General features: G+C 37.2%; 1 protein-coding gene across 2 annotated transcripts; it reads right to left on the minus strand.

Moving 5' to 3' along the window:
- Positions 1-1,776: 1,776 nt before the first annotated feature.
- Positions 1,777-11,945, minus strand: LOC123867517 (organic cation transporter protein-like). 2 transcript variants are annotated; one of them, XM_045909584.1, is made up of 5 exons: positions 11,401-11,945; positions 6,737-6,930; positions 5,613-5,826; positions 4,698-4,947; positions 1,777-2,196 (listed from the first exon to the last, which is right to left on the minus strand). In XM_045909584.1, exons 1-5 carry the CDS (start codon positions 11,847-11,849, stop codon positions 1,786-1,788), a joined length of 1,518 nt encoding a protein of 505 aa, XP_045765540.1. In that variant the 5' UTR covers positions 11,850-11,945; the 3' UTR covers positions 1,777-1,785. The 2 variants fall into 2 exon arrangements, with proteins under 2 accessions (XP_045765540.1, XP_045765539.1); XM_045909583.1 differs by lacking the exon at positions 11,401-11,945 and adding an exon at positions 8,329-8,829.
- Positions 11,946-13,580: the final 1,635 nt, after the last annotated feature.

Genomic DNA, 13,580 nt, shown 5'->3' on the forward strand with positions numbered 1-13,580 from the left:
AGTTTTCGGCAACAGTTTTTTTTTTTTTTGATATTATGAAGTCATCTACCATCAGTTATTGATGTGGACTATAATCAGATTTTTACAACCGAACTAGATAGCAATACTTATTGGGTTCCCGTCCGAATTTCGGCCACGGCGGCCATCACACTTCACACTAATATGATGCAGACCAAAGTGTGTGTGTATGTATGCGTGTATGTGTGTAGGTATGTGTGTATGTTTGTGGCTCTTTCACGCAAAAACTACTGAACGGATTTAGCTGAAATTTAGAATGAAGTTAGATTATACCATGGATTAACACATAGGCTACTTTATGTTCCGGAAAATCAAAGAGCTCCCACGGTATTGTTAAAAACCTATAGCCACGCGAACGAAGTCGCGGGCATCAGCTAGTTCTTCGTAAATTAATTATTATAGTGCACAATTTCTGACAACCTGCCTGGCTCAGTGGTCTTATAAATGGAAGGTCCAGTGTTCGATTCCCGGTGGGCGAGAATTTATATTTTCTAAATTGTCTGTGGCTCTGGTGGGAGGCTACGACCGTGGCTAGTTACCACCGTACCGGCAAAGCCGTGCCTCTAAGCGATTTAGCATTCTAAGTAGTACGATGCCGTATAGACACTAAAAACCGATAAGGGTAGGTATGGGTGTAGTAAAAACTGCCACACTTCTTCCAAGTTAGTCTGCTTTCATCTTAGACTACGTCATCATTTACCAGCAGGTGAGATTGCACTTGTAATGGAATCCAACTAACCCTCTCACCGATTTTCAAAAATTCCACTATTAGACAAATTAATATAACATTTAATTAAAATCCATGAATAAAATTAATGTACATATTTCATTAAAAAGTCCAGTTTGATAACAGGTGGTCGATGTCATATTACGGTTAGGGTTATTAAACTCTGAATGCCAATAAAAGCAAAATGCAATAAGTCAGATTTTTTTAATTTCTGTCAGAACTTAACAAAATCCTGAGGTAATACTCGGCAACTTATTATGAGAAATGTTGGTAGCATTTTCAGTGCACCAACATTTTAAAATATGAATACATGGATACTATATGTTTTTTGTGATACGAATTAGCTCTAATTTTTTACTTTTATCAATACAACAAGTCATTCGACAATAATTATAATTTAAGTAATCAATAGTGTCATTCAAAGCGAAGGGAAAGCCCTTCGCTTCATCTAGTGCAAACAAAACTGCCTTGGACTCCACCTTATCAGCAGCAGAAATTATACCAAATGACATATTTCTTAAAGGGGTAGGAAATAGATCTGTTTTGTACATAATATAAGTTATCGCATAAGTCATATAGGTAACATAGGTAACAGAAAAGCGCAGAATGCTGTTTTTCGGTTAAGAATTTTGAATTAAAATTAATATATAATATACTAGATTATACCCGCTACTTTGTCCGCATGGATTTAGGTTTTTGAAAATCCCGTGGGAACTCTGCTTTCCGGGATAAAAAGTTGCCTATGTCAATTTCCGGGACGCAAGCTACCTCTGTACCAAAATTCATATGAATCGGTTAAACGGATGGGTCTTTGAGAATCCATTGGAAACTCTTCGATTTTCCGGGATCAAAAGTAGCCGATGTCCCGGGATGTAAGCTTACTCATCAAAAAAACTGTTAGGCCGTGGAAACCTAGCAGACAGACAGACAGGCACATTTTTGCATTTATAATATTAGTATGGATTAAGCTTTATTTTCGTAATATAAATTAGCTCTACTTATAAATAAAACGATCGTCAATTGATAATAATTATAATTAATTAATCAATAGTATCCTTCAAATTTTTCCCCTTAGTTTCAGGGAGTAACAAGCAAAACCCGACAGCAACCAGGGACAGAACAGAAAATATCAACGAAGGGACCCAAATAGGGGACAGTTTCGCTATAAATGGCGCTGCCATGGACCCTACCTTACCAGCAGCAGAGACTATACCAAACGACATATTCCTTAAAGGGGTAGGAAATAGCTCTGCTTGGTACATATAGGTTACCGCATAGGTCGCGGAGCTTGCGGTGAAGCCTATGACTCCTAGGCAAGTGGTGGACCAATGGCCTGTAGGTGTGAAGATCAGCCCAGTCATCATTACTCCGGTCGTTAAGAGGAACCCGCAGAGTGCTGTTTTTCGGCTCAGCAATTTTGTCAACGCGATTTGTATGGGGAATAATGGCACCTGAAAAAGAATATAATATTATTAAATTACAAAATTTTCAACAAACCCGACTTTTGTTTATATTATTACTAGCCGATGCCCGCGAATTCGCCCGCGTGGATTTAGGATTTTCGAAATCCCGTGGGAACTCTTTGATTTTCCGGGATAAAAAGTAGCCTATGTGCTAATCCAGGATATTATCTATCTTCATTCCAAATTTCATCCAAATCTGTCTAGTAGTTTTTGCGTGAAGGAGTAACAAACACACACACACACACACGCACACACACACACACACACACACACACACACACACACACACACACACACACACACACATACATACACACAAACTTTCACCTTTATAATATTAGTGTGATGTGAAGTGTGATAATTTATAATCATCACCCCCTTTTGACGGCCTCCCTTGCGCAGTGGTAAGCGATGAAGTCTTATTAGTGGGAGATTTCGGTTTCGATTCTCAGCAGGAGTTTGAAATTTTATAATTTCACGGTTTCGGCCGTGGCTAGTTACCGCCCTACCGGTAAAGCCGTGCCGCCAAGCGATTTAGGGTTCCGGCACGATACCGTGTAGAAACCAAAGGCGTATAGGTTTAATGAGAAATTGCCAAACCCCTTCCGGTTAGCTCGCATCATCACTTACCACCATATGAAATTGCAGTCAAGGACTAACTTGTATGTGAATTTAAAAAAAACAAACCATCGCCAACTCAATGAATACAAAGCATAGGTCTCCTCTCAGAATGAGAAAGGTTTGGACACTATCCACCACGCTGGCCAAGTGCGACAATCAACATCACAGAGAACTCTCAGGCATGCAGGTATCCCCTCGATGTTTTCCTTCACCGTTAAAGCAAGTAGCATTTAAATAGTTAAACGCATATATAACTCGGAAATGTTAAAAAAAAAAGAATATTATAGCAATGCTAATCATGACTAATACTCCCCTTTCCCCTCCAAAAAAAGCTTGCGCCAGGAGTGGATGCGACATTAGTGCAACGGGTGGGGTTTGAACCGCTGGCTTTTCAGAATTCAGTCCGCTCCTCAACCGTTGAGCTATCGAGGCTCAAAGGCTAAAATATAGTTAAACGCATATAACTCGGAAAAATTAGAGGTGCGTGCCCGAGATCGAATCCTGGATCACCCGAATTCTGGCCACTAACCACTAGGCTATATACTATACTATATGTATATTATCGCTTTTTGTATTGTCAAGTTTATTTTTAAGTTTTAAAGGATCGTAATTTCGGTCAACTTGCTCGTAATCTCACTTTAATTGCGAAATTTCGAGAACAACATACCGCAAAACGTGTTTCAAACATTTTATACACAAAAACCTGTCCTGGATTATCTATCTAAACCGGGTTAGTTATTATCTTATAAAATTATTATGCCTACACTTAACGCAAGCACGTAGGTATTTACTTTTAGATAAATCTAAGGTCAAGTGTTCGCTTGCATTATATTTTATTTTATTTATTTATTGATATTTCATTCATGCCTGACCATAAATTAATATGTAATATTATGTGCCTGATTGATTTTGTTTTTATATTACAATAGGTGTCACAACATCGCTTGGGTGAAAATGAAAATCCTTTCCTATCTTCATAGTGGTATAAGTTATAGCAAAAACCTAAACTTAGTATGGAAGAATACAAAATAGCAAGTTAGTTTGAACAGTGTTTGAATTTACTTTAAAACGCCGTAACTCAGTCAGTTTCTTCTTTTATAAGTAAGTACACTAGCTGATGCCCGCGACTTCGTACGCGTGGATTACACTATTTGAAATCCCATGGGAACTCTTTGATTTTAAGGGATAAAAGTAGCCTATGTGCTAATCCAGGATATTATCTATCTCCATTCCTTTCAGCCAAATCCGTCTAGTTATATTTGCGTGAAGGAGTAACAAACGTACACACACACATACACATAAACTTTCGAATTTATAATATTAGTGTGAAGTGTGATTATGAAGAAGCATTTCTGTGTAATAGCGGTGACAAAAAAAGTTTCTTTTAATAATATCTATTATAATTATATGTGCGAAAATGTGTCTGCCTGTCTGATAGGTAGGTACCATTTTATGGCTTATTTGGTTAACCAGTTTTGACGAAATAGCTTGACTTGTTTGCAAGCGAACATACTTACCTACCTAGGCTACTTTTTATCTAGGAGAAGAAAAAGTTTTTAGGGGATTTCAGCGGGGACCCTTAGATACAGGTTTTGCAAACTTAATTCAGGGTCCTAGGCACAATTTGTAAAAATACCAGTTTTAAGAAGAAATAATTAATCATCTTAGTTTTATCATGGGGTTATTCAACAGGCGGATCGACAAATTCCTAAAAAGAAGTCGACGCATTGGCAGTTCCTTTAGTGCTACAAATGGTCATTGGCGGCGGTAATCACTTAACGTCAGGTGACCCGCCTACTCGTTTGCTCGCTGTTCATAATATTATTAAAAAGATTTTTAGGATAAAAAATAAATACAAAGTTCCTAACCTGAATCAATCCCAATATGACAACTGTTACATAAACATTAGATCCGATAAATGTTATATACTGGTATATACCATAATAAGTAACACCAGTAACAAACCATATCACAAATGTCGACATGGTTATAATTATCGTCCTTTTGTCCTTGAAAAAGTCCAAATAAGATGCATTCACCGTCTTGTTTTCGTCGATTTTCAAGTTTTCCATACTTTTCGTTACTGTGTCTTTGATATGTTCAGTACTCAGTTTGTTGCTAAAACAAAATTTAAACGTGTGAATAAAAGGGATAAATAATAAATAATAGTTGATCGCCGACTATAAATACAGTCTGTATGAAGTCTCTCTTCACTAGTTTGTTGCAGCGACAAAAGTTGTCGCAGAAAGAAAATCGCTCAGCGACGACACTCTATTGGCGATCAAAACTTCCGCGCAGTTTCCGCAGGGGTTACAAGTGTAAATTAAAAATTTATAACACCCCCGACAAGTGAAGGTTACAGTAACTAGAAAAGAGCTGATAACTTTCAAACGGCTTCACCGATTTTCTTCGATTATAGCTAAGAACACTCTCGATCGAGCCACCTTTCAAACAAAAAAAACTAAGTTGAAATCGGTTCATTAGTTTAGGAGCTACGATGCCACATCAGATACACTGATACACACGTCAAACTTATAACACCCCTCTTTTTGGGTCGGGCGTTAAAAAGAGTGACATATAAAGAACAAAGTGCGCTTTCCTGCCCAAAGTTATTGGAATCGCAGATTTAATATACCTAGTTTATACAATTTTAATACTACTACAATGAATAATTTAGATAAATGCAGCTGAGTATACCCGAAAACAACTTCATACCTACAAATTTTACACGAGAAAACCCGTAGCGAAAAGTTAGTTACTTTTATAAAATCGATTCTACTCACACTTTAGCAGCTCCAAACATTATTTCCACAGCTTTGTCGACTTTGCCATGAGATATTAACCATCGCGGTGATTCCGGCACAAAGCACACTAATATCAAAATGAAAATAGATGTCACACTAAGCCCATGTAAATAATTCTTCCAAGTTGGTAAATAGTACGCGTACAGTGCTAGTGAAGCTTGTGCGAAACAATCAGGGAAAAGACATAATGCTCCTGAAAAAAAAAGGTTTTTTTAAAGAACCATCATACTCTACCATGATCATTATCATCCGATAGAGGTCCGCTGCTTCTCTTGTAGGGATTTAAACACGCCACGGTTTTGTGCCGCCTAAATCAAGCGGCTCCCTGCGACTTTTTTGATGTCGTTTGCCACTTAGTAGGGGGGGGGGGGGGGGGGGGATGTGCGCTTTCGCCTGTGTTGTCGCAATATCACCTAATAATTAATATAATTATTATAATATTAATAAAATTATCACCTAATAAAATAATCAGTAATGTGGTTAGTACTGATTGCTGATGCTGAGTTGATTCTTCAACAACTTCATGATTGAACTCCAAGACCCAACTCTTCAACCCTGTATCATCAGGGTTACAACACTCCCAAACCATAGCGGCTCACGAAATGTTGATGGTGAATAATAGATTTTATTATTCAATTGTTTATTGTCCATTGGTTTAAAAACAATTGGTTTGAGTTGAGAGTCATTTATATACTTTTCAGTGTATTTTAACTTTAAGTCGATTCACTTTTATTTTTAAGTTAATAGTAAGTACATCATATTATAACGTTTACTATTTTGTTTTCATCTGTACATATTTCGATGTTTGATTTATTATTGTTTTTTTTTTTTTTTTTTAATTGAAAATATTTCAATAAAACTTAAAGCTAGCCTTATCTAATTACTATACAAATCATGCCCGCGTGGAATGGTGCCAAGAATACTGGCTGCATTTCCGCGTTGGACAGCCAGGCTGATCCGTTGCGCAAAAAATGAGCCAGCCCTTCTGTCACCCGATGAGGCTATTAAACGCGGTGAAATGTCTCGTAAAAATTTCTTTGCACTTTGTTTTTGTAAAATCTTTTATGTACTTAATAAATTCAAAATTCAAAAAAATCCCTCACCTACATACTCTCTATATCGATTTCCGACGATTTCCATCATAACCGGAATGGCGACTATCAGTGATCCGCCGGACGCGACGCCTGTAACGAACCGTAGGCCACTGAACGACCAGTAGTTGGTGGTGAACGGGGTTGGTACCATGGAAGCTATGTTCAGAACAGTTGAGGAAATTATAGCGATGCGGCGCCCAAATCTGGAAAAAGAAATTGAAAATGAATGAATGAAATATGCTTAAAATTGGTACACCAAACAAAAATGCAAACAATCAATTAAGTAAACTTAAAATCCATACTTAATATTATAAATGCGAAAGTGTGTCTGTCTGTCTGTCTGCTACCTTTTCACGGCCCAACAGTTTAACCGATTCTGACGAAATTTGGTACAGGGTTAGCTTATATCTTGGGGACGGAAATAGGCTGCTTTTTATCCCGGAAAATCAAAGAGTTTCCATGGTATTCTTAAAAACCCATCCGCTTAACCGATTTGTATGAAATTTGGTACCGAGGTAGCTTGCGTCCCTGTAATTGACATAGGCAACTTTTTATCCCGGAATATCAAACAGTTCTCACGGGATCTTTAAAAACCTAAATCCACGCAGACGAAGTCACGGGCATCCTCTAGTAAGATAAAGTTCAAAACTAAAACCCGACTACGATCTTTTTAAATAAAATATTAAAATATATTAAAATTGTATTATTGTCACTTGGTATATTATAATTTATATTTATGAACTCAGAATTTTATCTTCTTTCATTTGACTTCCCAATCGATACGGTAGCAAAAAAGCCTACTAGGCTACTTCGCCCGAATCTAGTAGTTGGGTAAAAAGAAATTGTAGTTGAATGAGTTGAATATGCTCTATTGTACACCAAAATATAAACACAAGCAAACAATTCAACAACAAGTGTAAATTAAAAATTTATAACACCCCCGACAAGTGAAGGTTACAATAACTAGAAAAAAGCTGATAACTTTCAAACGGCTGAACCGATTTTCTTGGATGATAGCTAAGAACACTCTCGGTCAAGCCACCTTTCAAACAAAAAAAACTAAATTAAAATCAGTTCATTTGTTTAGGCGCTACGATGCCACAGACAGATACACAGATACACATGTCAAACTTATAACACCCCTTTTTTGGGTCGGGGGTTAAAAATAGATGATAAAGTTAAATAAAAACAGTCACAATTTTGTAAGCTAACTATGGGTCTCATATAAGAAAGGTCAGAGAGAGAACTATGCTTGGAGTTACTCTACGTGATCAAATCAGAAATGAGATGGTCCGTAGGAGAAGCAAAGTAACCGACATACTCGTAGGTCAGCGGGCTGCGAAGCTAAAGTGGCTATGAGCAGGGCACATAGTTTAAATAGTCAAGTAAAGTGAAATTGGAACTGCATTGTTTCATCATTAGATGAGACAACAGCGCTACCTAAACGGATTAATTGAAGCCGCAATAGCTCAACGGTTATATATAAATTTTGAAGCCTAGCGATCAAAATTCCATAGTATATGCTATCACATATTTGTATCATGTAGAAATTTCCTTCAATCATAGACAAACATTCAAACAAATTATAAAAAAAGACAAACCTGTCCGAGACCCATCCAAAAAATGAAACACCACACACCACACCAAACATCAAAATGGTTTGCGCAAAGCTTGCCAACCACTCCTTTTCACAGATCAATCCAAAATCGGTTATTAAATTACTTTTCATGACCTCCGAATGGTAAACATATTCAGCACAATTCTCATAACAAGTTCCGTTTTCGGCTGCCGTAGTAGTATTGTCCACAAACTCCACGCACAGAAAGTCTGTAGTTGGAGTCAGAAATACTACCGACATCAGGTTGAACATGGCAATACATCTCGTTAATGATGCAAAAGATACGCACACTTGCCATAACCCACCCGCACCTATACACTCTTCGAGATAATCACTTTCATAATTTTCTTTTTCCATTTCAAGCTTTTCTTTAATACTGTCAGTTATTGAAAAACCATTCACTTTGGACACTTGCTTGCCATCTTTCTCCATTTCAACTATGTTGAATGTTGATGTTGTAATTTTTATGTACTTTTTTATAACTTAATTACACTACACACCTATCATCAGTGAAGAAAACTGTTCTACTAACTAGAAATAAACTTTTCTAGGAACAAGTTCATGTGATTATCCGACTCTGTTTCTCCTCATTTAAACCAGTTATATTATTTAGAATCGTACGCACGTTAACTAAGTTAAAAATATTTGTCCTTTTAATGAGACGCTCTGTTTAAAATTCGATGAATAATCCGTCCATACTAATATTATAAATGCGAAAGTGTGTCTGTCTGTCTGCTACCTTTTCACGACCAAACAGTTTAACCGATTCTGACGAAATTTGGTACAGAGTTTGCTTATATCCTGGGGACGGACATAGGCTACTTTTTATCCCGGAAAATCAAAGAGTTCCCACGGGATTCCTATAGAACCATCCACTCAACCGATTTGTATGAAAGGTACCGAGGTACTCGTAACTTGCGTCCATGTTATTGATACGAGTATAGACAACTTTTTATCCCGGAAAACCAAACGATTCCCACGGGATCCTTAAAAAACCTAAATCCACGCGGACGAAGTCGCGGGCATCAGCTAGTAATAAATAATTATTGAATAATCTTCATTCCGTTTACGTATCACACTAATATTATAAAGGAGAAAGTTTGTATGTGTATGTGTGTGTGTGTGTGTATGTTTGTTACTCCTTCACGCAAAAACTACTGGACGGATTGGGCTGAAATTTACAATGGAGATAGATTATACCCTGAATTAGCACATAGGCTACTTTTTATCCCGGAAAATCAAAGAGTTCCCACGGGAATTTTAAAAAACCTACATCCACGCGAACGAAGTCGCGAGCATCAGCTAGTACCTAATATAAGCGTAGATTAACTTTATCATTATTCATTTAAGTACCGTCTAATAATATAATTAACATATTAATATGTACAGTGTACATAACCCGTTTTTTTGGTAACTAAGTATCTAAAACTAAGGATTAATTCGCACACAAACAATGTAAATTATTATCTTCGAGTTTATGGAAAATCTTGCCACGAGTGTCTACAACTTCATGCTTATCCGTTACCACCGGACTTCTTTAGCGTAGAATTGAAAAAAAAAATTCAAAATATTTTTATTCAATTGGACTTTTACAAGTTCTTTTGAATCGTCAAAAGCATTTACCACTGGTTCGGGATGCCTTTCCTACCGAGAAGAACCAGCAAGAAACTCGGCGGTTGCTCTTTTCAGACATTTCTAATTTCCTAAAGGCTGAGGCCTGATTCAAGGTGGGCAGGATGGGAACCGGTAGCGGTGCGGTGGCGACAGCTGATACATCATCATCCTAATCAACCAAGAGACGGTCACGCTAGGCATAGGTTTTTTGTATGGACTTCCACACGAAACGGTCTTGCGGCTGCCTGAATCCAGCGGTTGCCTTTTTGTTTTTCTTGCCATAAAGCTCCATTATATCATGGCAGCCTTATGTTGCTACCATCTAGCCTATGGGCTAAAAAGTAATATTATTCTAGCTTAAACTTTTAGTTATGATTCATTTCTAAATCCAAATTACAATCACTGTCCTTAGTTTATACAGCGGCCTGAATCCAGCGGCTCCCTGTGAATTTTTTGATGTCATTTGTCCACCTAGTGGGGACGCTTCATTTCTGGTCGCCATTTTAGCACCTTGGAACCCCAATTCTACCGATTTTTCGAACTAAGTATCCTGCTTATTAGCACTAAAAAAATAGAATTTTTAGTCTGAAGCTCTAAGCCTAACTTTAATATATTACACGTGTAGAAACAAAAATTCTTTTTTACTTTTAAATGTTTGTGGTTTTTGAGTTTGGTTACTTTTTTTTTTTGAATTTGTTATTTCACAATTTTTTGTGGTCCCACTGTAATAAAATATGCTATGCCTGGTTAAAAATCTACTGTTTACTAAGCTATTACACCGATCGCGAGCAATTCGCTCTTATTTATTGAGGAGTTCTGTTCTCCTTCTCCGAAGATATTCATCAGATCTTCACGAAATTTATATGGGACGACTGAAAAGTATACTTTTTCTAACAAAACAAAATTTTCCAAATCAGTTCAGACGTCTTCGAGTAATTGGGGAACATACATAGAAAATTTAAAAAAAGATTCCGACGAATTGAGAATCTCGTTCTTTTGGAAGTCGGTTAAAAAAGGTGCCGCCCACTGGGTGACCTTGAACTTTCTTATGAGGTCCATACTTGCGACCGGTCTCGGATCCATATATTATTTATTATGTCATTACAGGAAACACGCACTGTTCAAAAGTTTTGGTCTTCAAGCTCTGAGGAATTTTGGACAAGAAAACAGCTTGAAGCTTCACCAATGCTGCCCAGCCGAGTAAGATTCGGGGATCAAGATACTCAGTCCAAAATTTTTGGAATTTATAGCAGATATTGTTGCAATGTAGGTCAACTTTAATAAATTAAAAAAACCGGCCAAGTGTAAGTCAGACTTGCGCACAGAGGCGGACACGACGGACGGACTGACGGACAGACAGACAGACAGACAACAAAGTGATCCTATAAGGGTTCCGTTTTTCCTTTTGAGGTACGGAACCCTAAAAAGAAGAATTAAATACCTGTCCGAGATCCATCCAAAAATTGAAACTCCGAACACCACACCAAACATCAAAATAGTTTGCGCAAAACTCGCCAACCACTGCTTTTCACAGATCAATCCAAAATCGGTTATCAAATTACTTTTCATGACCTCCGAATGGTAAACATATTCAGCACAATTCTTATAACAAGTTCCGTTTTCAGCTGCCGTAGTAGTATTGTCCACAAACTCCACGCACAGAAAGTCTGTAGTTGGAGTCAGAAATACTACTGACATCAGGTTGAACATGGCAATACATCTCGTTAATGCTGCAAAAGACACGCACACTTGCCATAACCCACCCGCACCTATACACTCTTCGACATAATCACTTTCACAATTTCCTTTTTTCACTTCACTTTTTCTGTTAACACGATCAGTTATTGTAATTACATTCACTTTGGACAGTTGTTTTTCATTTTGGCCCATTTTAGCTATATTTATATTGATATCGTGGCCTTGAATTTTTTTCAATATAGGTATTTTGTTATCACTTTACAGAGCACATCTATCATCAGTGAAGAAAACCACTTCACTAACTAGATTATCCTTATCCTTAACCGCGTTTGTACACGAGTCTTTCAGTACATGGGCACACATTTGCTAAATACAGCGTGTTTGATAATAATTAATCATTAAAATATGATACATAACTCAAAATTAAAAAACCCCCGACACAAAAACCTCTATAAGTAAACTAGAAAATAGCTGATAACTTTCAAATGGCTGAACCGATTTTCTTCGATTATAGCTAAGAACACTTTCGATCAAGCCAGCTTTCAAACAAAAAAAACTAAATTAAAATCGGTTCATTCGTTTAATACGATGCCACAGACATATACACAGATATACAGATACACACGTCAAATTTATAACACCCCTCTTTTTGGGTCGGGGATCAATGACAAAATATGAGGTACAAAATATGTAGTACCAAATGTAGAGCCATACAGTCACAGCTACTTGACAAACTTTCAAACGGCCCTTCGAGTTCACAGAATTTTTTTATGAGTTAATTTCCGTGATCAGCTGTTTTAGCTATTTTCATTTTTTTTAGCTATTATTATTTTTATCATCTATCATTTACAGGGTTTTTATACTTTTTTTATTAACATACAAGTTAGCCCTTGACTGCAATATCAACTGGTGGTAAGAGATGATGCAGTCTAAGATGAAAGCGGGCTAACCTGGAAGGTGTATGGCAGATTTTATCAAACCCATACCCTTTTGGTTTCTACACGGCATCGTACCGGAACGCTAAATGGCTTGGCGGCACGGCTTTACCAGTAGGGTGGTAACTAGCCACGCCCAAAGCCTCCCACCAGACAAAACACGTTGGGATCTACAATCGTTCTTAACCTCAGCGTGCCGGTATGCTACGAATGTTATGTAGCAGAGTACCTTGTATATAACAAAATGTATGCTTTTTCACTGAGATCTTTTGTTAGGAATTACCTAGCTAAGCCATCCATTAATATCATCATTAATATCAGTCAGTCATTCAGTCAATCACTTTCTGTTTTTATAAATAGACTAGCTAGACCGCCCTGGCTTTGTACAGATAGAATTTCTAAACATTCATTTTTATTAAAGGTCTACGATACAAAAATGCCGACCAAACTTTGAGTTTCCGGGATCAAACTAGCCTTTGACGTCACAGGTCTATGAGTATGACAAAAAATCACATCGATCCGTTGCTCTACAACGGTCTGCGGCGTGACATGAATGAAGAACAAACCAACAAGAAACCAACACACTTTCGCGTTTATAGTATTAATTCGAAACTAAAAAAGAAAAAGAAAACCGACTTCAAAAACCACAAACACTAAAAAGTAAAAACTATTTTTGTTTCTACACGTGTAGGTAATGTATGTATGAAGTCGAGCGAGCATAATAAAAGAAACTAGAAATCCAAATGTGAAGCTCGCCCGACTTCATACGTACATTACACGTGTAGAAACAAACTTTTTAGCGTTTGTGGTTTTTGAAGTCTGTTTTATTTTTCTTTTGAAAATTTTTTATTTCACAATTTTTAGTGGCCCTACTGTACTAAGTATGCTATGCCCAGTCAAACCCCTACTGTTTACTAAGTAAGCTATTACACTGATCGCGAGCAATTTACTATTATCAATTGAGGAGTTCTGTTCTACATCTCCGAAG

This window comes from Maniola jurtina, chromosome 8 (assembly GCF_905333055.1).
Source record: "Maniola jurtina chromosome 8, ilManJurt1.1, whole genome shotgun sequence".
NCBI classification, from domain to species: Eukaryota; Metazoa; Arthropoda; class Insecta; order Lepidoptera; family Nymphalidae; genus Maniola; species Maniola jurtina.

Bases quoted from the DNA above. Each gene is read 5' to 3' on its own strand.
- LOC123867517 (XM_045909584.1), bottom strand. From the start codon at position 11,849: ATGGGCCAAAATGAAAAACAACTGTCCAAAGTGAATGTAATTACAATA. The intron at 6,931-11,400 runs GTATTTAATTCT...TTCTTTTTCCAG, and splicing joins TTTGGATGGATCTCGGACAG to ATTTGGGCGCCGCATCGCTA. The intron at 2,197-4,697 runs GTTAGGAACTTT...ATTCTTTTTCAG, and splicing joins TCATATTGGGATTGATTCAG to GTGCCATTATTCCCCATACA.